Raw genomic sequence first — 23,973 nt, forward strand, 5'->3', positions numbered from 1 at the left:
TGACTCAGCCTGCTGCACACTGCGAGAGAACATTCTGTATTATATGGTGCTTAAAAAAAAAAAAAAAATGATAGCTCAGTTTTCACCAAAATCAGAAGTTCTTCTTTTCTCTGTGGGATTAAACAAACCCTGTGTAACAAGTTCACGTTAATGCAAACGTACCTCCTGAAAGAGCTGCGACATCTCACACACCAAACAGGAGTTTGATTGCATCTCGCACTTGTGTCGGTCGGAGAGAAAGAAGTCTCGCAGCAGCGGCGTGTGTGTTAGGGCCTGAACAATGCAGTTCATGAAACATGTGTTGCCCAGGTTTATTAACCCTCGTAAACCTGCGGGACAAAAAAGAGACAGAAGAGTGTGAGAGCGACATGGCAACGAAGATTAAACATGACATTGCTTAGGATTCATACTGCTGGGGGAAATTTGAATCCCCACTATGGACCTGATTGACCGGACTGTTTCTCTGGACTGGATTGCTTATTAGAAACCCTCAAAATTAGACAGCAAGACTCTTGATTTGGTAGCCAAAAGAGATGTGATACTACTTAACACTAATTATTTTTAAGTTACTAATTATACATTTAAAGGAACAGTGTGTAACATTTCGGGGGATCAATCAGCAGAAACAGAATATAATATTCATAACTATGTTTTCATTAGTGAATAATCACCTGAAACTAAGAATGGTTGTGTTTTTGTTAGCTTAGAATGAGTCTTTCATATCTACATAGGGAGCGGATACTCTTCACGGAGTCCTCCATGTTGCTCTGCCATGTTTCTACAGTAGCCCAGAACGGACAAACCAAACGCTGGCTCTAGAGAAAGCCTTTCAAGTTTTTACGTTACCTGCTTGTAAAACTGCAATAACGTGAGCTGCAGAGTGGCAAAATGTGGCATTGCCAGCCGCTGTCTGACTTCCGTTGCAATTAAAGTAGTGTTATTATGGCAAGGATGGCCTCTGAGCGAGGCAAACAACGTTACCACAGTTTTGCACTCGGCGGCTCACGTTAATGCAGTCTTGGAAAGGGAGGAGTGAACGGAGGGGTACTCAGTTGGTTGTAATCTGCAACCACACCACTAGATGCCTTCAAATCCTACACACTGTACCTTTAAGTCTTTTGTGAGAATTTGCCGCTTTTCTTTGTCTTATGTGACAGTGGGCTGAATATCTTTGGGTTCTGGTTATTGGTCAGACAACACAAGCATCTGACGACGTCACCTTGGGCTTCAGGAACTTGAAATGGACATTTTAAACAATTTTCTGACATTTTATAAGCCAAATTAATCTAATAAATAATTGGCAGCTTAATCGATAATTGAAATATTGAGTAGATGCGGCCCTATACGGAACCACCCACACACCCTGTAGTACACACATCTCAATATGCTTACATAGTGATTAAACATAAAAGGCCCTGGCACTTTCAGATTCAGCTTTTTTGTTAAGAATATGTTGTTGGGTCAGGTGTGCCAGCAAAACTATGTGTATCCTGGAGCCGACCCCAAAGCTGTGAATGGATTCATTTAGAGTGAGAAAGGAAAGCTACAGTCTGTCTCCAGCGATGGCCAGCAGAACAGGTGAAACCCAGCGAGGTCTTGGGCCTAATCCAATTGAGCAAGGTTTGGTTCTGGACGAGAGCGCTCAGCGAGAGCTTCAATGCTTCAGACTGGTCCCGGCGTGCACACAGACATAAACACACACAGTCTGCTGCCCAATCAGTGCTACCAACCAAGCTCTTTAAAGGATAAAAGAGGGTTGAACGATGGGCAGGAGACAGTGGGATGAGAGAAAGATAAAAAAAATCAGCAAAAGCACATGTACAAAATCAGAGACGCAACAGAGATAGAAGGAAGAAAACAAAGCAACAGATCACTGAGAAAACAAGTTCTGGGGACAGACAAGACATAAATTCAGGCCCGCTGTGGTGTCCATCTACAGTATCAGCGAGGGAACACTGTGTTCTGCCTCTCGCATCGCACTGCCTCTGGGGCTGCCCGGTCCTGTTGACCTTGGGTATCACACTTAAACGCAAGTGTGACCCCAAGTACACTCGCGCCATAGGCACATGTAGAGACACACACACACTGTCTAGGGATGAAAAGCAGTGCAGACTGAACAGCGCTTACCTATGGTACAGTTGGTAGTGATTTTCCTCCGCTTTGGATTGTGTCGTAATAACTCTAGCTCCCTCTTGGTGGGCTCCCATGTCGTGTATTTCTCCCCTATGCCTGTGGATACAAAAGAAACACACAAACGTGACGGCACTGAGATATCAAGGTGGCCTTGTTTCAAAAGCTGCATTAAGTTCTCTGAGAGAAAACAAAAAACGCTCTACCTTGCAATTTCCAGGCTTTCCTCTGTTCCTCTTTGGCAATCTGCTCCATGTCTTTGTCGTATATGTAGTCTTGACACACAAAACAATATATTCCACCGTATAATAAGTCTATCGCTGGGAGCAGGGGGAATGGAGAGAGAGAGAGAGAAAAGAGAGATTGCACCATAATTACAAATAGATTTTTCCACCACAGTAACACACATTGGGGTTTTATTTTACTGTCCAACCTCGTTGGCACAGCCGGCCTCAAGACAAGTGCTTTCTCTGCCCTGCATTTTCCACTCGCCGCAATACGTTTCCATCTAGTTTCTTGCATCGAGCAATTATAAGAGATATGAGGGGAGTAGTGATGGAATAGGTGTATTTGTCTCCCACCCCCACCTGGGCTTTCAGCTAACACGCCATCCTCTCCCATTCTAAAACTCCACGGCAACAATACCTCAGCTCTGTTGCCGTGACAACCTTTTTTTTTTTTAGCTTAACTGGACATTTTTCTGTTTTTGGTGCTACCCACACTGAGAAAGTGAGCTAACACACATCATATAGAAAACCTGACTGGTGTTTGTTATGTCGTCCTCACAGTGCCATGTTTTTGTGTGTATGTGTTTCTTTATGTGTGCGATAAGGGAGCACTCAAAGAAATAAATCGTGCAGAATAAAAATAATGAATTCATCTTTCCATGTCATCTTTCTTTTTCTCTGGTAAACCACCGCCACATAGGATGCTCCTCTCTGGAGAACAGCAACCCGATTAAGAGAGAAAAATGAGACACAAGTGGCAGCGAGAGGAAGAAGATACAGACCAGTGGTTCCCAACCATGTCAATTTATTTTATTTATCTGAAACAGAGGTTGTCAAAATTAGATTTGCTCATGTATAACTAAAACCATAACAACACACTTACTGGATAATTTATACAAAAGTTGGTATATCAAAAACTATTTTGAAAGATAGATTTTTTTTGCTAGTTAGTATGAAAATCTGATGAAATATTCTGCTTCGGTCCATATTTGTTGGCGTTTAGCCTTTCAAAAACAACATTTTCACTGCAGTCAAAAACCTATTTAAACTCCTGCGTAACGCACACAAAAGGAGGCCCACACCTGTATTAATGGGGGCATTCTAGCAGCAATCTAACAACACCACATATTACATTTATTTAACCACAATAACAAAAAAACTATTTCCGCTCTAACATTGTTATAGTAGCTGATAGTAACTTGGTGAATCCGTCAAGATGTCATCACTTTATTCATGTTGATGAAACTGACGAGTTCTATTCATTAAAGAAAGTTAATTTAATAAAAAAAGGACTAACTTATTTGAATCACCTTATTCAAATTGAGGACTTGTAATTTGTAATTTTTTTTAGGGTGATGACGTCAGTGGGGTGTGGGGGGGGCTCAGCTTTTCTTAGATACAAGTAGGGGGGGTCTTCAAGGAAAATAGGCTGGGAACCACTGATATAGAGTATCAGGGAAGTCATAAATCTTGCTCACTTGCGAAAGTGGAGAGCAAAGAATGAGAGGACGGAGAGGTGGAAGAAAAGGAGAAGAGGATGTGAAAGGCATCCAGAGAATGAGGAAGCTAGATATGAACGGGTTGTGAGGAATGAGGTTGTTAGGAAAAGGAGATGAAGAAGATGTAAAAAGGAGTTCTGAGAAGGGGAGCTTGCTATGTAGCACTCCAGCAGACAGGGAGTTTGGATTAATTTGATTAGAGGTGGAGAAAAACAGAGTGCCAGTGTCAGAGAGGCTCCTGTGGATAGCTCAAAGGTAATTAACACTGTGGCCGTGCACTTGGGGTATACGTGTGTGTAAAAAAAAAATGCTGTTGAAATGCATTAAATCAATTAAAGCCTTTCAGACAACTACCAAGCCACCCTACCAGTCTCCCTGGTTCCCACGTTTAGTCGTCCTCGTCAGGGTAATATCAAAATCTCGCTCATTAGTGTCATTATCTTATTTAGCATAATTAGCATGTAGGGTTGAAGCTAGGCTTCCTGGTAGCTGTGGATTAGCAATGTCTACCCCTCCCTTGCCGCTGTGTGAAAGGGAGAGTACGAACTTAAGCCCATGACATTTGACTGGCTAAGGCGCTCCCACCAGAATGGTAATGCGCTGCGGTTAGCTCCCTGTCTGCTCAGAGGAGGAAGTTGCCCGAAGTAATGCTGTAATCCTTTGCTGATAATAGCTGATGCTGCAGTGGGCCACAGGGGTGCATGTGAATGCGAGGACTGACGTGATGGGACTGAGCCTTGGACGTAGGGAGGGACAACACGTATACTGATATCATCATTTATCAAATGGAATTTTTAGCTCCATCGACAACAAAGCAATTCAGATCTGCTGCATGTGGCTTACCTAGATTGTGTCTCTTGTTTTTTGCGTGCTCGTGGATGTGTTTCTTCGTAAAACAGCCGAAAAAGACGCAGTAGAGACAAGAGTGGAGTCGGTTCAGGTGAGCTCCACACATGTGACAGATACACGACTTGGCCTGGAAAGAGAGGACCCAAAGGAGAAGGGGGTTTGGGGGTTGGAGGGGGAGAGGAGAGGAGCAAAAAAAGGAGAGGACAGTTAGTGTGGTGCAAAAATCCTCTGCAGCAGGACAGAGCCCTGAGCTATACTGTAGAGTGGCGTAGGCAGACAGAGTGGAACTCCCTGCCAGCTGAATCAGATTTATATCTTCCCGTCAGTCACACAAACACTTCGGAGGACACGGTGCCTGAATAGACCCGATATGAAGACGGACTAGAGATTGCTGGGCCTGTTGACAAATTCAATGCAGTTGAATAACAACATATTTCCACACTGAATCTTTTCGCTCTCTAACACATGCAGGGCATGATGGGATTTAATGCTTGGCAGGCACACTGGAGAAGGCAAGCAGAATTTGTCTGAAGCACACACTAACGGCAGCTGGAGTGTGTGTAATTGGTTTGACTACAGCATCCAGAGGTAACCGGACGCTACAATGCATGTCCTCTTCTGCAAACCTGCCATAAAATTATCCCTACATTGGCTGCACAGGAGAACAGGTCGCCGTCTTATGCACATCAGATTACGTTTGGTGGTTACACTGTGTATAATGTAAAAGTTTTGTAACAACCATGTGAAAGGGGAACCCAGAGAGGGTTGTTGGTCTAGCATGAGAGGCCATCACCGTCTCTGAGCAGGGAAATGCAGTTAGATAAGGGAGAGAAGAGATGAACTGAACAAAGTGTAGTAGACAAGTGTGGACATTCTGGGCAGAAATATGATACAGATGCTGTATGTGAGCGCAGGCAGCGCACATGTACATACACAAGTTTGAGACCTAATAACTGCATTATTTAACACACAACACCCAATCCTTCTCTAACAGGTTTCACTGTAAAAGCATCCAACAACGGTCAAGCTAATGAACACAGTAACATACAGGCTATATGACTGCAGGCCTGTCACGATAACTACTTTTGTTGGACGATATATTATCAAGGAAATAATTACGATAAACGATATTATTGTCATTTAAAGACCGTTTTATGCCACTGACATGATGACGATATAGTAAAATATGTAAACCCTTTCAAAGAGCCATGCACTTTTAATTCTTAAAAATACTCACTACTTCGGAATTGGAATGTGAAAAAAATATCACAATATCCTAAATAAATGAAACATGAATAAAAAAAAACATCACAACCAAAATTAAATAAATAAATAAAATTGACTCCCGGGCTCTGGTAACAAAAATGTGTGAATGTCTGAACAATGCCAACGTAAAAATGGACGTCATGTCCATATATCGTACGATAAGTCGATCGATAACGTAAAAATGATTGAGATCATGTCCATATATCTTACGATAAGATAATAACATAAATATTATCAAAGTCACGTCCATATATTGTACGATAAGTCGATAACGTAAAAATGATTGAGGTCATGTCCATATATCGTACGATAAGTCAATAGCATAAAAATGATTGAGGTCATGTCCATATATCGTACGATAAGCCAATAACGTAATTATTAAAGTCATGTCCATATATCGCACGATAAGTCGATAACGTAAATATGATCAAAGTCATGTCCAAGTATCGTACGATAAGTCGATAACGTAAAAATTGACAACATGTCCATATATCGTACGATAAGCCAATAACGTAATTATTAAAGTCATGTCCATATATCGTACGATAAGTCGATAACGTAAATATTATCAAGGTCATGGCCATATATCGTACGATAAGATGATAACGTAAATATTATCAAAGTCACGTCCATATATTGTACAATAAGTCGATAGTGTAAAAAATATTGACCTCATGTCCATATATCGTACGATAAGTTGATAACGCAAAAATTACTGAGGTCATGTCCATATATCGTACAATAAGTTGATAACGTAAATATTGTCAGTCATGTCCATATATTGTACATAAGTCGATAAAGTAAAAATTATTGAGGTCATATCCATATATCGCACGATAAGTCGATAACGTAAAAAAATATTCAGTTCATGATCATATATTGTACGATAAGTCGATAACATAATTATCGTGACAGGCCTTTATGGCTGTATACCTGTGTACAGGCTGCTGAGCCTGGAGTCTTAATTGCGGTGGAGCTGCATGAGGTGACACTATCCGAACAAGTATTTTAAGATGAAATAAAGTACTACTGTACGAGGAATACTCCCAATTCCATTTCACTTCTTATCCTCCAAGACATGTATAGCATGCAGATTGTATACCAAAATGGAATCATTTTAAAAACAATTAGTAACAGCAAATGCAAAATCTTTTAACACTGATTAGGGTACTCTTGCTGCTTTCGCTATACAGTTCTGTTGGTGATGTGAGTGAAAGCACAGCAACATGTAGTCTGCAAGCCTGCAAGCTTAGAGAGGGAGAAATTGAATAAAGAGAGGGAAGACAGAGCGATCTAATCAAAGACCATGCTGCAATGAGTCACCCACTCATAGAGAGAAGACAGAGGGAAAGTAGGTGTGAAGCAAAGGTGAAGTGAAACAAAATGAGAAAGAAACTATTGGCTGGATGGAGAGATGTACTAGTTTTCACTTTCTGGTACACTGTGTGAAACTAACTCGGAAGAAAGACTCACACACTCCTACACACTTTGCTTAAGCTATTGGACAGAAACTCAAGGGCCCGGTACAGTATTGTCTGCCTATTGCTATCTTTTGACTAGAGATACAATAGTATAACCTGACACCATATGAGCAACATTAAAGCGTATTGTTGCAGAGAAATAAAAGAGGTTATACAAGACAGTTTCACTTCCTTCTCTCTGGGTGATACATAACCCAGGCCTGTGCAGTGGGACGACTATACCACTTGTGTGGTATAATAAAACAATCTCACAAAATAACTCACAGTATGACTCAAAACTTAAATATCCAAGGCCACAACATTTTATCATGAAGCTTTGTTTCGGAGCTTGCAGTTCCCGTAAGATCTGACAACTGTTGCTAACAAAGGATTTGCAGTATACAATATGGTTGGAAGTGGGCAGTGAGTATCATGAGGCAACAGTATTGGTCTGGACTATGCATAAATGTTTTGTGCTCCAATAAACTATGTGCATCCAAATGCATTGCCATATAAAGGTCTCTTTTTATCGCTCATTCTCGTTCTCTAGTTAAGACGTACATTTTTGTTCTAAAGTCTAAACATTACACATACTTTCCATCCCTAATCCACATCTTATATTAACAGTAACACTAATACTGCTGCTCTGAATCTTGATGTTACAACATCTGGTATGTATTGCTATGGGTAACAACAGAAATACACAAACAGTCCTTGATGTTTTGCTGCCTGAAGCATCGGCTAATTTTTACTTTTCATCAAGCTAGAGTGAAGATACTGGTATCATATGAAACTGGAAGAACCTAAGGAATCCATTGGTACCAACCATGTCATACTAGCTTATGCCGAAGGAGGTTAAATAACGCTCCAAACCTGCACTAAATTTTGGAGAGGAAAAAACTGTCATAGCCATTTTCAAAGGGGTCCCTTTGACCTCTGACCTCAAGATATGTGAATGAAAATGGGTTCTATGGGTACCCACGAGTCTCCCCTTTACAGACATGCCCACTTTATGATGATCACATGCAGTTTGGGGCAAGTCATAGTCAAGTCAGCGCACTGACACACTGACAGCTGTTGTTGGCTGTTGGGCTGCAGTTTGCCAAAAGTTATGATTTGAGCATATTGTTTTATGCTAAATGCAGTACCTGTGACGGTTTGTGGACAATATTTGTTATTGTTTTGTGTTGTTAATTGAATTCCAATAATAAATATATACATACATTTGCATAAAGCAAGTATATTTGCCCACTCCCATGTTGATAAGAGTATTAAATACTTGACAAATTTCCTTTTAAGATGAATAAAAAATGTACGATTCATTTGCAATTAATCGCGATAAATCATGGAGAAAAAAAAGGTATATAATAAAGCTCCTCTAAAGTTGGCTTAATAAACCGTTAAGTAACTTATGTGCATTTATTTAAATCAAAAGAACATATCCGTTCTACCTGTGTGATAAGTAAAAATCGGGCGGAAATGGTCAAAAATTGTGCACGAGCCGGTGGATGCAAGATTGAAATTACAGACCCGTGCAAATATCTATTTGTATGGAGGAGTTGACGCAGAGATAGGTCGCAAAACTCACAGTCAGGTCTGTGTTTTGGCTGAGCATTAGCAGGCGTGGGCTGGATTGTGATGACATTGCAGTAGAGGGGATATTCAGGGTCGCAGACGCTAAGCTCTGTTTTTATTCATATCGCTCTTTTAGCCAGCCAGCTCTGAACGGGTGTGTAAGAGAAGGGGCAGAACCAAATCAACGAGGTGTGCTTTTTCCAAGAGGGATGTATGGTGAGAAGGAACAAAGTGTTGACCGTCACTAGAAACATCCACTTCTACAGCCGGCTCTTTGAACTTTTAGAAGGGCAGAGTGTGTAGCAGGACTTGTGTTTTCAGAATCTAAATGATACCCTACATGTACTAAAAAGATAAAAAGACAGGCCAGTGTTGTTAATCCCCGCTCCATCTCCACTGCACCAGCACTCCAAGTCGAAAACAAGAAACCCTGCCAGTGCCACGCCTTGCCCTCCCCCTCACCCGCCTCGACACCCCTTTAGCGGGCAGAAAATCTATCCCTGCTCCAGCCCCCCCTCGGCTTCTCTGTGCTCTCTCCTCATGGTTCACAGGCTGTCTACTCCTCAGTGTCAGCAGTCCTGCCTTTCTCTGCGCCCAGGGCTTTTAATGTTCCATTAGATCAGCTATTGATCAGCCGCTGGCTCAGATGACTGGAACAAGTGTCGGACAGGTAGCGAGCTCACGTTCGTGCTGCTGCGCTAGGCTGCATTTCCCATCTGGGGTGAGGGCAAGTTAGGCTGGGGCTCCGTGTCCGGGGGAATCACCCGTTGATGTACAAAGCTGCTGATTGATGGAGGAACAGATGCAGAGAGGCATTAGCTGGATGAATAGGTCTCCAATACATCTTTAACGTGAGGGGACGATAGCATTACACGCTTTGTAGGTCCACTGAGTGGCCGTCAGCTCACAATGACCCGAGTCCAACAACTACAGTATGAATCAAATGTTCTAGATCTAGCTGTAAAATAAAGTCCATGCTTCTTCATCTCCTCCTGCATTCTTTCAATCCGTCTGCATTATTCCTATTTCAGCATTAAGGTTAATGCATTCATGTATTCAAACAGAGGCAGTAATGTGATGAGCTGTAACTGAGGAGGAGAGAAAATGACGACGATTATGATGTGGACAAAGGTCTGGCTCTACTGAGCACGCTCCTGCTGCTGCAAAGAACAGACCGGGGAGGGGAGGGGAGAGTCAATACGGGGTAGAAGAGCACGGCTATATGAGAGCAGTGACTCACCAGGCTGCCTCACACTCAGAAGCCTGCGCATGCTTCTCCACACACACACACACACATGCTCTAGATCAACAAAATTAAGAATGGGCGATATGCGTACTGAACACAAGTATTAGGGGTGGGGGAAAAAAACGATTCACCTATGTATTGCGATTTTTTTTTTACGATTTTGAAATAGATTTTTTAATGCCAGAATTGATATATTTGCTTCATTTGAGTCTATGCGGAGGTAGAAGGAAGTTAGCGCTTTTACTGTGTAGTCTGAGTAACGTGACGTCATATCCGTTCCGTATCCGTCACCAAAACAAACAGCAGCCGGTCGAGCCGAAACGACAAAACAGAAAACAGTGTAGGGTCTACGTGGATACGACCTGCACCCTCACATGTTAAATCCAACACGACACATACAGTAAAGTATGGAAACACTTTGGGTTTCAAACATTACCAGGGAAAGCAGAGCAAGACATCACTACTAAAGCTGCATGCTAACTCTGTCATGGTCAGGTAACGTTATCGTATTGTGGTAACGTACGGTCAAGCCAGCCGTCAGTCTCATCTCCGTGGTCAAATCGGCCGACGCTACAACTGTAGAGCACCCATATACTGACATTTATGTTAAATGCATTCAAACGGCCCAGATGGAGCTGACCATGGATGTATAAAAAGAGAATGGAGCTGACGGGAGCGCTAGCGACGGACTTAGTTAGCGGAAGTATACACAAATTGGCACCCAAGTAATCATAGTACTGAATCGGGAGTCCCTGCCTAATAAATATGCATAAAAAAGACATGCCGAATCCCTCCATAAGCTTATACAGTATACACACACACAAATATTTTTAGACATTTGCTATGAGTACTCTCGCATACACACACACAGTCCTTTCTGATTCTATAACTAATACGAACAAGCCGAGGGAGGCTGGGGAAGGAGACTGATGGTGATGCTCCAGAACCGTGCTGCCGGCTGACCCCGTGGGGCTGCAGCCTGTCAGTGCTTTGGCAGGATGATGTTGTTACCCCCCCCCCCTACCTCCTCCCCTCACTTCCCACTATCCCCACATGACAATGCCTGGCCTGCGAAATGCAGTCTCAGTAAGCAGCCCTAGGGACGCGCACAATACGAATCTCCCTCCATTCTCTTTTCACTTCCGTCCCCCATCAGCTCATTGTAACCTCTGTTGACGATGACACGCTGTACGGTCTTTGCGCGAGAATGTATTCCCACCTCGTCCAAATGAATCCGAGGTTGTGGGAGAGATGAGGGATTGTTGGGAGTGTGGAGTTTGGCCTCATACTGTCAGACATCGCTATAAGGACGTTATAGCTAAAACCCTAAGACTATGGTGTCTAGCTTCTTGCCATGTGCGGTGGAAAAAAAAGAAATAAAAACTGGATAAAATGAGGATAGAGTGGAACTAAGCTGAGATACTCACGGTGGAGTAGCTTTGATGGCGTGATGAAAAATGTATTCCGATGCTTCTCGGGGGTTTGTGTAGGTTGGTGTGATAGAGCACGGTTAGGCGTGCATGTGTGAATTTGATTAAGATCACTCGATTACAGAGAGATAGGCTGCGATTCCTTCTTGATTTTCAAAGAGGAGGAAATGTAGGGGTAAAAATAGGAGGGAGCAGAAGGATTTCCACTCAAAACTACTGTAAAAATGGTGGTTAATGTGTTGTAGTAGTGACTGGCTACTTGTGTCCACATACACATGATCGGAGCGGGACTACACACCAAACACACATGCTTTGAAACCTGCCACGCTGTCTCATAAAAGGAGTCGCACAAAGCCCCCTCACACAAGTGCACCAAGCCAATATTTATCCAATTCACCAGTGTGTAGACAGACCAATGCTGCTGCAAAAAAAATAAAATAAGGAAAAACATTGACAAACATGTACGGCAAGAGGGAGGATCATGCAGACGGCAGCATGTTTGTGTTTGTCGGCACAGATGGTTAACAGTCTAGCTCCAGCTTAACAAAAGGGTGTGCGATCACTTGTCAAACCCTGCAGCTACCAGATGCCCAAAACCACCCTGCCTCCACCGAAAGAAAACACATACACACATTGAGGAGAGAGCGCTGATGTGACTAACACCCCTTGGGCTGGTCCCCTCGGACTCAAATCTCATCAGATCACTAGTTTTTTTTTTTGTCCCCGTAGCACCAATCAGGATGCTTGAACACTACCTCCAGGAAAATCTACGATCACTGCCTACAGAAAAGAGGCACAGTGGGTCTATTAGTTCACTGCACAGTCTTTAAAAGTGAGTATATATCGAGCAGACGTGAGTAATAAATTATCTTGCGAGGGGCTAAATGCCACAATCTTCACCTTTTCACAAGGACAGAGAACCGTTTCCAGACAAAATGCCTAACCCTGAGAAAAGCTGTCACTTGGGCCCAAGGTTTTAACAATAGGGAATAATTGAGTGTCCACAGTGGAGGAGATTGATTGCCTCTTGGTTTTGGGCTTGGCCGGCCCCTGGGGAGTGATTGACAGCTCATTAGCCAGATGGTGATACTGAGGGAGGGCTGGACAGCAGCCTCATTGGCTGGCTCGGGCCATGACCAGCATGCTTTGTAGCAGCGATGTCTTTCCAGAGCCTGTTGGACAGTCGAATGAGAAGTAGCATCTCTAGTTGAAGGGAGGGCAAAGGAGAGAAATGGTCAGAGGGAGAGATGGAGGAGAAAATCTGTCAACTTGTCTAGCGAGGAGGGGCTGAGAGGAGAGCTGGATGCGGCGCACACGGAGAGGAGCTTAATCAAAACGCAAAGTCATGCTTGTCCTCAGGGACAAGACTCCCCCTCACCAAGCCGTATAAGCATGCATGGTCACTGAACATACTATAGCTATGATAACCCTTCCTGAAATAAAACAATTGCTGTTTTTTTGTTAAACGTGTCAATGCATTTTTCATGATTCTTTCCTCCATTGACAGCCTAATGCACCCACCTCCTTTACCACCCATTTCACTTTTGTGCCCATGTCAGCGTTGCATCTTCTTGACCACGATTACTCCCCAGTGGAAGATTGCTAAAGCATAGCAAGAGACCAAGCTCTCAGTCTCCTTTAGCATCTCTGATCTACAATAAACAGCAAGGATGAAAGCACCGCAGCAGAGCACATCCAGTACAATGACGAATACTTCAAGTACATTAGAGCGCCTTCAGTTCACACTATTAAATGAGATGCGGAGTATTAAGGGTGGGGGAAAAATGGATTTTGAAATGGATTTTTTAATGCCCGAATCAATATTTTTGCCTCATTTGAGTCTATGCGGAGGTAGAATGAAGTTACCGCTTTTATTGTTGTAGTCTGAGTAACGTGACGTCATATCCGTTCCGTATCAGTCAACCAAAAAAAAAACGCAGTTGATAAATAATTCCTGAAAATGACTGACAATTTAAATTAAAAGAAAATACCACTAATTTGTGAGGGAAATGTATTAATAAATGACAATGACTGATATATTTGACTTCAGGACATCTCTGACTACATACATGCTGAAAATCAAACATTTTTACTATATTAATTTTGATATTTTCCAAAGTAAAAGTCCCTAAAAAGTGTATGATTCAACTTTTCCCCTTGGTCTAGTGTTAAAAGAAGGTAACAAATATTATAAATAAAAAGCAATATTGAATCGCAATACTTAAAAATCGCAATACATATTGAATCGGCACTCAAGTATCGTGAGTATCTGCGGGAGATTGGATTATCAAAGGCTAAAAAGTTGGGAGGCGATAGCATGCGAAAGGGACACCACAAGGTGACACACCAGGCCCATTACTATGGGAGGAGGTTACAGACCTTGTGCCATTTGTTTAGTCTGAGTCACTGAGCCGCGGTCACAGAGACTGACGGACCGAAAGCCACATTAGACAAGACTTGGGAGTGACAGAGAGAGAGCACACAGACGTGGAAGAAAATAGGGCTGGAAGGAGGCCAGAATCCAAAGTCTGACATCACCACTGAGTGTGAGGGGAGAAGGACGGGATGGGAAGAGGGGGGAAATGAGAGGATTAGAGGCTTTGCTATGAATTTCACAGGATCCAAAAGAAAACGATATTTTTAGCATGGCAGTTTAACAACGCCGTGTATATTTTGTGTAATCTTAAAATTGTAACAACTACAGTATTGTAATTATCAAAAGATAAACAGTACAAGTACATTTTTAATGGCATAGAATTGTATGGAATAATCAAGAGGCAATGAGAACCATGGGCTGAGCAAGGTTTGCAAATAGAAAAAAAAAAAAAAGCGAAAGCAAGGAGAAAGAGGAAGAAAAAGCGTGGGAGTGAGCGCAGAAGAGGAACAAGCAAAGGGCTATGAAGAGGCTGGAGGAATAGATCCTGATGCTACAAACGTATGCTGATGAGTCAGAGAGCGGGCCTGTGATGTGATGGAGACTGATCTGACAAAGAGATCTGCTCGCAGCACAGGAATCAGCCGCTCTCTGGGATTGGCCGTGCCTCAGTGCATTTTGTGTGCATTTTGTGTGTGTGTGTGTGTGTGTGTGTGTGAAGCGAAAGAACAGGAGGGAGTGACAGAAGGAAGTAAATGTGTCATCCTTGAAAATATAGCCATTTCCCTACCTCTAAAATTCCCAGCAACATCCACCAAATGATTCCTCTCTCATCTTCCCTCATCACAAGCAGAAAGGGGGTTTTGCGCTTGTGGGAAAAGGGGGGGGGGGTTACAGTTCCTGTGATCATATATGATTTATCAAAACTAGAAGATAAAAAAGCTGACTTCAGTCAGCTCTCTAATCCCGACCCTTACCCCTTTAATCAAAGCGACAGCAAGTACTTCAAAGAAGTTATGGCTGTAAAATTCCGCCAACCCCACCCTGCTTTCATCGCATCCAAATTCCCACTCAACCTAAGATAATGTTAACTGCATGGCAGATTCCTTCATGGCAGCGTCGAAACCTCCTCTTATAGATAGTAAATGTTCTGCAGGATGGAGCAGCACACAAAATAAATAACCACGACCTTCATGAATATTCACAATATCACTCCACCACCATAGCCATTCACAAAGTATAAATTATGAATATGGCTGGAGTTGGGCCTAAAGAGGGATGAATTGTTAAAAGCAAGGGCAGGTTTCTATTTCCGAGCTGTGCCTGCTTAAAATGGCAATCTGGTGTGACATGAATCTCAATTTAAGAGAGCACACATAAGAAATGTGTGCACACACTGAGGCTCACGTGCCAAACAATCGCTCATTAAAACATACACTCGCAACACAACGCAGTAATAATAGATTAAGAGACGGGAATCAAAGTAAGCACCCAGGAAGATAGAAGGGGAAGTGCATCAGAACAATAGTTCCTCCTCTGCTATCCGATGTTTGTTACATGACACGAGCTGACAGTCTACGGTGGGTGGAGCCCCTCTGGCTATATGGCACGTAGCACACCTCGACCAGAATGGAATATAATGAAGCACACATGCACAAAAGAAGATGTCCGTTATTAACACCAAAGAGAAAACACTATCGCATACTTGTTTATTCTGGCCATCTCCCTTAGTGGGACATCCCTAATACGCTGCTCAATCTGCATTTAGTTGTTTTCTCCATGGAGCATTTGTGTCATATACAATTATAAAATGATTTAGGAATAGTTAATGTTTGTGCGCATGGGACAATTAAGACATGTTTACGCAAAAGGAGATCAGACTTGAGGCCTGACAATAATATCAAATATGGTCACCAAGTTAAATCCATAATTTATGGCCAACACACTGCCAGCGTGCACGATCTCATACACTGCGTTAGTGTAAACGCACACGCACATCCGAAGCTAATGGGGCATTTCATCTAAGACCAACATGCCAAAAGAATTATTATTAATTAATTTCTACTAATTAAGGATAGCAGATCCCAAGCCGCACTGGGGCTGTGATGTCATCTCTGCAAACTGCTATCTCTGGCACTCGTTCTGCCGTTTGTTACTCGTGTGGGGTTTTCAGATTGTGCATGCAGAGCAGGTGACAGATTCTCCACTAATGTTCCTGCACATTGCCTGGGAATTGATTTTAGCTCGAGGTAGAGAGGATGACAGCTTGCGGGGAGGCTGCTGAGGACAGGTAAAGGGAAAAAAAAGAAACGAGGAAAAGAGGAGGTAAAAAAACAGCAATTCAGGATAAAAGGCGCTCGCTAATGAAACCAAGTCTGAATACAATGTTGAAACGAATCTTTTCTATCCCTCAGTCTCTGAATGGCAATGTCTTTCAACTTCCCTCGATGCAGAAGGTGCCTCTTTTATACTACAATGCTTGCCTTGTATTTGCTATTATTGTACGACGAATATGCGGTAAGCAGTGCAGTGATAAGCTTTTGTGTTATCATCCATGTTAACATTCAGCATACCTCTCTATGCCCCTGTGATCTGTTCAAAAAAAACATTTCCACATAGCACGGACAGATGCAGGATTTGTATTTCTATTCCATAATGTTAGGATACCAGGATGTGATGTTAAAGCCACCTAGTCACAAAATCAAAGACTGCCTCACCACCGGAGCAGCACTACACCTGCTCTGCATGTCAAGAGTAGTTAGGTGGGTAAAGAGCCTCGATGAAAGGGGGTGTGTGAGACACAAGACTCCCATATAGCATCCTGCTGGAGTGCAATTAGGCAGCACTTGATTCAGGAGCCACTCTGCTTTCTCTCCGTATCAGTCACCTGTACCATCATCAGTGTCTGGGTCCAGATGGGCAGAGCAGAACCACTGGGTACACGCCGTAACAGATGTTAGACAGCTGTTACACAACAAAATCATACGAAAAGCTAAAAAGGAATGGCTCCCGTAAGCAAAACTGAGTTTTAATGCTATTTGTCAGTCAACTTTAATTGTAAACAACCGTATTCTTCTTTCAAATCACAGAAAATGGAGAAAATAGCTGCATTTCTAATATAAATGAATAAAAATGACACATTACAGCCAAAAATATACCTGTAAAAGTTATTATACATGTCACTATTAGATACAGGGCTGGTGTTAAAAAAAACCTGCACTGACAGATGACATGGACTGATGGGGGAGGACTGATGGAGGAGTCGGACAGTGCATAACAATATCATACAATCCAGACTGAAACTACCAATGACAGCTTTAAAGCGTACAGAAACCTGCTCACGACAGCTCAACCTAAACAATTGTCTTTGAATGCCATCTGACCTTGAGGACTATGACAGTTAGCAGGCTTCAGCCCTGGAGGACTGGTATTCACGCAGCACACCACCACGTACAGAGCATGGTAGAAGAACAAGGAAGAGATATTGCATCATACCGCTCATATATTGTCAGTCAGTGTTTCTATCAAAATGGCAGTTTGTGTCAGAGGTAAATCTGAGGAGAAAAGTGGTGGTTGCTGCTGAAGCTCTGGTAGCGGTGATGGTGCTGAAAACAGTTCTCCTAAAAAGTAAGCGACGGGCCAGGTTTGCAACAGCTAAACACACATACAGCGTTGGGCAGAACATTGTGAATTGCTAAGACGAGAGCAACAGAAAGCACCACTGACCAGTCTTATTTATTTTGACAGACTGACTGAGCTCCCGTTGATTGCATTCCTGTCAGGCGGAGTGTGAGAAAGAAACTAGACTGTCGATATTAACATCCATCAAATGCTGGTAAAATTGTTGCAGTGTCACCCCACTACACTGCCTGATATTGGGACCGCCTCATACATTTTCAGATGCTCTCTTGCGCTTCTTTAAATCCTGATGCACGTCAGGATGTAAAAAGCATTAATAAAGGTAAATGTGAACACCGTGCTCAAAAACCACAGCATGTCACTGCAACATTGTACAAACAAAAGGGTCATCGACCATTTTGCACGAGCTATTTGCTCTGACATGCCTGCAATGTAACTGAGCTATGCTTTGGGCTGTACTCCTCATAGTCCACCCTCCCACCCTGGTAATCTCACTGGCTGTAACTGTGTATCGCAGCAGATACAAGGATGGGGGGCTGAATTCTTCCGCTACGTAGGTTCACATCTAATATTCAGTCCATTAAAATGAAAAGGCACTGAGGCACACACAGATAGGTGAGCAAAGAGAGGAGAGGAAAAGCAAAAGCCAGCTCGTATTCATCTGAACTAACAAGTGTGTCAGTGAAGATGAGGAGGGGGGATAAGCATCAACTCACCAGCTCTGTCCATCCTGCATCACCCTGAAGCACCTATTTTATCACAACGACATAAAAATGTATGACATATATAAGAGAAGCATGGATTGGTTTTTTGAACAAGTCAAGCAACCTATGAAAAAAAACACAGTAAAAATGAAAAGCTTTTAGGGTTTTTTTTTCAATAAATGAACACAAAAAAAACAAGTTTATGTTGACAAAAATAAAAGGGTGTGAAAGTGAAAGAAACTGCAACACAGATCAGGGATGACATCACATTTGTAGAGAGAGAGCTGTGTAGGCCGAGCAGGTGTAGGATAAAAGATGTAGCCCTAAAAACAAGAAATTGGCAATGAAGTAGCTGATGTCCCAGCATCCAGAGAGATGAACCAGTGCATGAACAAAACAAAAAACCTGGGAGAATCTGTGGACACGACTGTGTGCGTGTGTGGAGAAGAGACACACAATGGTAGACACATTTTGGTGTTAGCCACAACTCTCCTCAGTTGCAGCCATGCAGCTAACTTTGCATCATCTAAGCTACGCTAAAAAACCTCACCAATTGACTCACAGCAAACATGTTGAGCTAATAAACAGAGATTAAACGTCGCAGGTTAAGATAGTAGAAGAAGCCACCCGTCTCCACCGAGCAGCTAGCTAGCTAACACACCGGTGATAACCTAGCAGGCTAATGCTAGCATGCTGCAAGACTAGTTTCATTTAGTGCGACCTCATCCAGTGCTTCATCATTTTAGCACTTCCTGTGTCTTGTTTTCTCTGTGCCACATTATTATTATGTTTTCCCTGAAGCTAACTAACCCCAGTTTCCTGTGTTTTAGTTACCTTGCGTCTCCTGGTCTCAGCAGTACCACTCCAAACAAAGCATTGGTATATGACTCGAAGGTTTTGTTTCCAGTTCTCCACCTTATAAGCGTTCACATGGGAGCACCCGGCCGGACTCATGACTCAGAAGACAACACATTCAAGTTGCAATGAGGGTTGTTGTTTTTTTTTTGTTGTGGTGGGGTGACAATGAAAAAGAAAAAGTCTCCTTTGCTTTAAGTTAGCTTAGCACGAAAACAGTCCAGAATGGTTTCCGTTTGGTAAATGTGATATCCAGCAGAAATGCTCCTCGTACATCAGACGGTTCTTTTAGATTCACTAACTACAACATCATGTTAGTCATCTCATCACTTCACTGCTTTCCTTCTTGCTGTTTTGACAGTTTCCTTTCAGTGTTATATAGCTCCCACTTCTTCTTCTTCTTCTTCTTCACACACGATTAGTTAGCTTTCTTTCTCTAGTTAGCCTTTGCTAACACTCAACGCTCCACAACTACACAAGCTTCACAATGCTCGCCCAGCGTGCACCGTGATTTGCCAACACAAAGACGTGACGTCATCACGTTGGGTTTTTTTTTTTTTTTTTTTTAGAAAGCAACGTTGGTGTTGTTTGAGGGGGTGCGCTCGGTTTGGGCACCGGCGCGTCTTCAAGATTCAAAGAATCAAAGATTCAAAGATTCAAAGATGTTTATTTATTGTCACGCAGGTTATAAAGTTACAGTCGTGTGAAATGCTTTTTTTTTGCTGGGAAGCTCCATTAAAAATACTAAGTTAAATTACAATTATAAAAGGGAAATACTTTGTACAAGGGCATATTAATAACATATACAGGCATATTAAGAATATATACATTAAGAATATATACATTAAGAATATATACATTAAGAATATATACATGCATATTAAGAACATATACATTAAGAATATATACAGGCATATTAAGAATATATACATTAAGAATATATACAGGCATATTAAGAATATATACATTAAGAATATATACAGGCATATTAAGAATATATACATTAAGAATATATACAGGCATATTAAGAATATATACAGGCATATTAAGAACATATACATTAATAACATATACAGGCATATTAAGAATATATACATTAAGAATATAAACATTAAGAACATATACAGGCATATTAAGAATATATACATTAAGAATATATACATTAAGAATATATACAGGCATATTAAGAATATATACATTAAGAATATATACAGGCATATTAAGAATATATACAGGCATATTAAGAATATATACAGGCATATTAAGAACATATACAGGCATATTAAGAATATATATATTAATAACATATACAGGCATATTAAGAATATATACATTAAGAATATATACAGGCATATTAAGAATATATACATTAAGAATATATACATTAAGAACATATACAGGCATATTAAGAACATATACATGCACATTAAGAATATATACATTAAGAACATATACAGGCATATTAAGAACATATACAGGTATATTAAGAATATATACAGGCATATTAAGAACATACAGGCATATTAAGAACATATACAGGCATATTAAGAATATATACAGGCATATTAAGAATATATACATTAAGAACATATACATTAAGAACATATACTGGCATATTAAGAACATATACAGGCATATTAAGAATATATACAGGCATATTAAGAACATATACATTAAGAACATATAAGATAAAATAAGATAAGATAAGATGAACCTTTATTAATTCAGGTGTCAAAGCAACAACATCAGTAAACAGATTGAAACACAGGAGAGGTACAGGTATACAAAAATTATAAAACAATAATAGAGATATAAAAGATACAGAGTGAATGGGTGAACATAGTGTGTGCAGTCCGTCAATAAATAAATGTAGTATGTGCGATAAATAAATGTAATATGTACATATGTGCAGTCTATAAAGTGATATATAGGATGTATAGTGTAAAGTAAGTGTATATAGGATGTATAGTGTATAGTAAGTGTATATAGGATGTATAGTGTAAAGTAAGTGTATATAGGATGTGTAGTGTAAAGTAAGTGTAAAGTGCGCCAGTGGTTAGAGTCCCAGATGGTTGCAGATAGTGCATGTTGAAAGTTCTTAAAGTCCTCATAGTTCTCATATGGGGGTCAGCCTTGGTTGTGGAGCCTGATGGCTACCAGCATGAAGGACTGACCCAGGCGCTTTGTGTTGTGCCGAGGGCGAATATTTGATTTTAACCATATAGGATGCATCGATGAAGTTGCCTTAACAAAAAAAAACACCTCCCATTCAGGATAGTGTGGAACCTATATAACCCATCCCAGAATTTACAACATTATTCTGAATGGTGCAAATGTGACAGACAAGAATAATCATCATTTTCAGGAATAATTCATTTATTTGGAGAAAAAAAGCTAATTTCTTTGTTGTCTCAGTTATTATTGTGTCATTTTCATTTTCATGTAATTTAATTTTTTTGTATGTAAATGTGCATCAATACTGGTCACTGTAGAGACTATATGCAGCACATATATGCAGTGAGTGGGAAAGAGGAATAATGCAGATAGGTGATGCAGATCCTTGTCTGTGTGAGTTGATTGTGCGTTAATCTGTTTGGTAATTTCCTCGGGGCTCCAGTAGGGGGATCAGGCTCCTCTTCCTCACTCAATACAAAGATTTATTCATCCTTCTCTCTCACTATTTCCCCTGTTTAAGGGCACAACACAAAGATGTTCCTTTTTCTGATTATGCGACAGGGAAACAATAAGATAAGATAAGATAAGATATTCCTTTATTAGTCCCGCAGTGGGGATATTTGCAGTGTACAGCAGCAAAGGGGATAGTGCAAAAAAAACAAGATGCATCAACTGACACAGTAAAAAAAAAAAAGAGCTAAACAAAGTGTGACAAAATATGAACCATTTAAATAGAAGGAAGTATAAAAATAGGAGCAGTATATACAGTATTGACAATAAACAGACTATTAACAAAAGTGGAAAATGATATTGCACAGTGAGGATGAATGAAATACCACCTTAAAATATCAGGTTGTTGTCAGTTTTTTGGTGTGTAAGTGGTCCAACAATTGTTATTGTCCTTACTTTATGTCAATCATTGTTGATTGCATCGTTTTTGACAGATGCTTTTTCTGTCTCATGGATGTATGCATTTAATAATCATTCATCACGTATACGCAGAAGTGTCAGTTCATGATTGCAATTTAGTTGAGTGTGTGACATCTAAAGAGTATAAACTAAATATTTAAATCAGCAAAAAAACCCAGACCTGTATTTATTTATATTAGTATACGTCCAACCTGTTAGTATATCATCAATTAAAGCCTACCACCTAGTGGTTATATGGTGTACATGTGTGTTCTCAACTGAAAGTCAACTTAGTTCCATGAATATAGGCTATGTGATAGATAGCATGAATGGATGGGAGCAGGGCCCCTACAGGCTTCTCTGACCTTAGGTGCCTCCCATGTCTCTATTGGGATCTCAGCTTTGATTAACATGGAGGTAAAACCCTGGCCTCATCTAATGTTTTTTTAACTTGCATTATATATATTAGCCTTGTTTTTTATAATGACTTTACATTCTCACTTAATGCAAAGAGGGTCATGGGGTGCAGAACTTATGAATGCAACCATAATGGGGCCTTTAACAATTTACGTTGTGTTGGAAAGACTAATGAAAAACACTAATGAGTCCCAGTGATTAATCACTTTTGTCTGGTTTGTATAATAAGGTTTAAGGTTTTTTTATTTGTCATTTGTCAATTCCAGCAAAGCAGTCATTGTCAGTGAAAATCTTTGGTCTAAGATTCCTTCAACATTGCTCATAATATATGTATATAAAAGGAGAAATCACACAAATAAAAGTAAAAGCTAAATGATAATCCAAGGCGTAAAATAACATAAGTAAATATAAAATAATATGTAAATTTGTAATTTTGTTGGAGACAGTATTTCAGATGGGAAAACTGAATGTAAACAGGATGTAGTATGTATATGCATGATGATAAGTAATATATGTTCACAGGAATATAGTACATGGTAATTTAGTATGTATAGAGAAGTAATAAATATGTATGTATATATACACAGAGGTGTAACAATTTGTAAAACAGTATGTACTGTATATAAAGGTAAAGTGACATTGATAAAGTGAAAGTACTATTGCTGGCCAGTGGGGATTATTATGGTCAATGGACGATGAATTCAAGTGGGAATGCATGTAAAGACGTGTAACAATGTCCCGAGAGCGCTCCTCATATTCATCTTTGGCTGTTAAGGCGGTGAAGATAGTGGTAATGGACTAGATCTGCACCTGAGAGGAAGATGACCAAGAGCGAGCACCTGGCCTGAGTCTATTCTTCATTTTCTTCTCAGGCGTACACCCCCTACTACTCCATCACATCTTCAAACTAATTACCACCATTACATATTCTGAACTACAGGCTGAATTCCAGGTATCTGGGTCCGGCTAGCATGATTTACAGCCCTAATTTGGCTTTCAAGATAATTTTAAAAAGGGATATTCAGCCTCGTTTGTGAATTTGTGGGGGAAAAAAGTGTTGATTCTCTTGATTGTCCACTGGGGGGCAGTGTAGGTCTTTTTATCGTCACAGTTCAACTTTGTAGCTCTTAAGAGGAAAATTTACTCTTATTCATAGCAGCAATAATAATAAGTTCTATCATCCTTCCTTCTCCTTTCCAGGAAAGAAAAATAAAAGTA

General features: G+C 40.9%; 1 protein-coding gene across 2 annotated transcripts in view; it reads right to left on the bottom strand.

The window, feature by feature from the left end:
* The window catches only part of LOC119502514 (ubiquitin carboxyl-terminal hydrolase 22-like), a 30,791-nt gene extending 11,018 nt beyond the window's left edge, over positions 1-19,773 (bottom strand). Inside the window, exons 1-6 of one of the 2 annotated variants that reach the window (XM_037793560.1) lie at positions 19,234-19,773; positions 18,412-18,444; positions 4,700-4,832; positions 2,337-2,450; positions 2,128-2,229; positions 163-329 (exon numbers count right to left, since the gene is read on the bottom strand). In XM_037793560.1, the coding sequence (XP_037649488.1) occupies positions 163-329; positions 2,128-2,229; positions 2,337-2,450; positions 4,700-4,832; positions 18,412-18,444; positions 19,234-19,353 (669 nt within the window). In that variant the 5' untranslated portion in view covers positions 19,354-19,773. The remainder of the gene's footprint in view (positions 1-162; positions 330-2,127; positions 2,230-2,336; positions 2,451-4,699; positions 4,833-18,411; positions 18,445-19,233) is intronic. The other variant, XM_037793561.1, reaches the window with a different exon arrangement.
* Between the last annotated feature and the right edge of the window lie 4,200 nt (positions 19,774-23,973).

Source organism: Sebastes umbrosus, chromosome 14 (assembly GCF_015220745.1).
Source record: "Sebastes umbrosus isolate fSebUmb1 chromosome 14, fSebUmb1.pri, whole genome shotgun sequence".
NCBI classification, from domain to species: Eukaryota; Metazoa; Chordata; class Actinopteri; order Perciformes; family Sebastidae; genus Sebastes; species Sebastes umbrosus.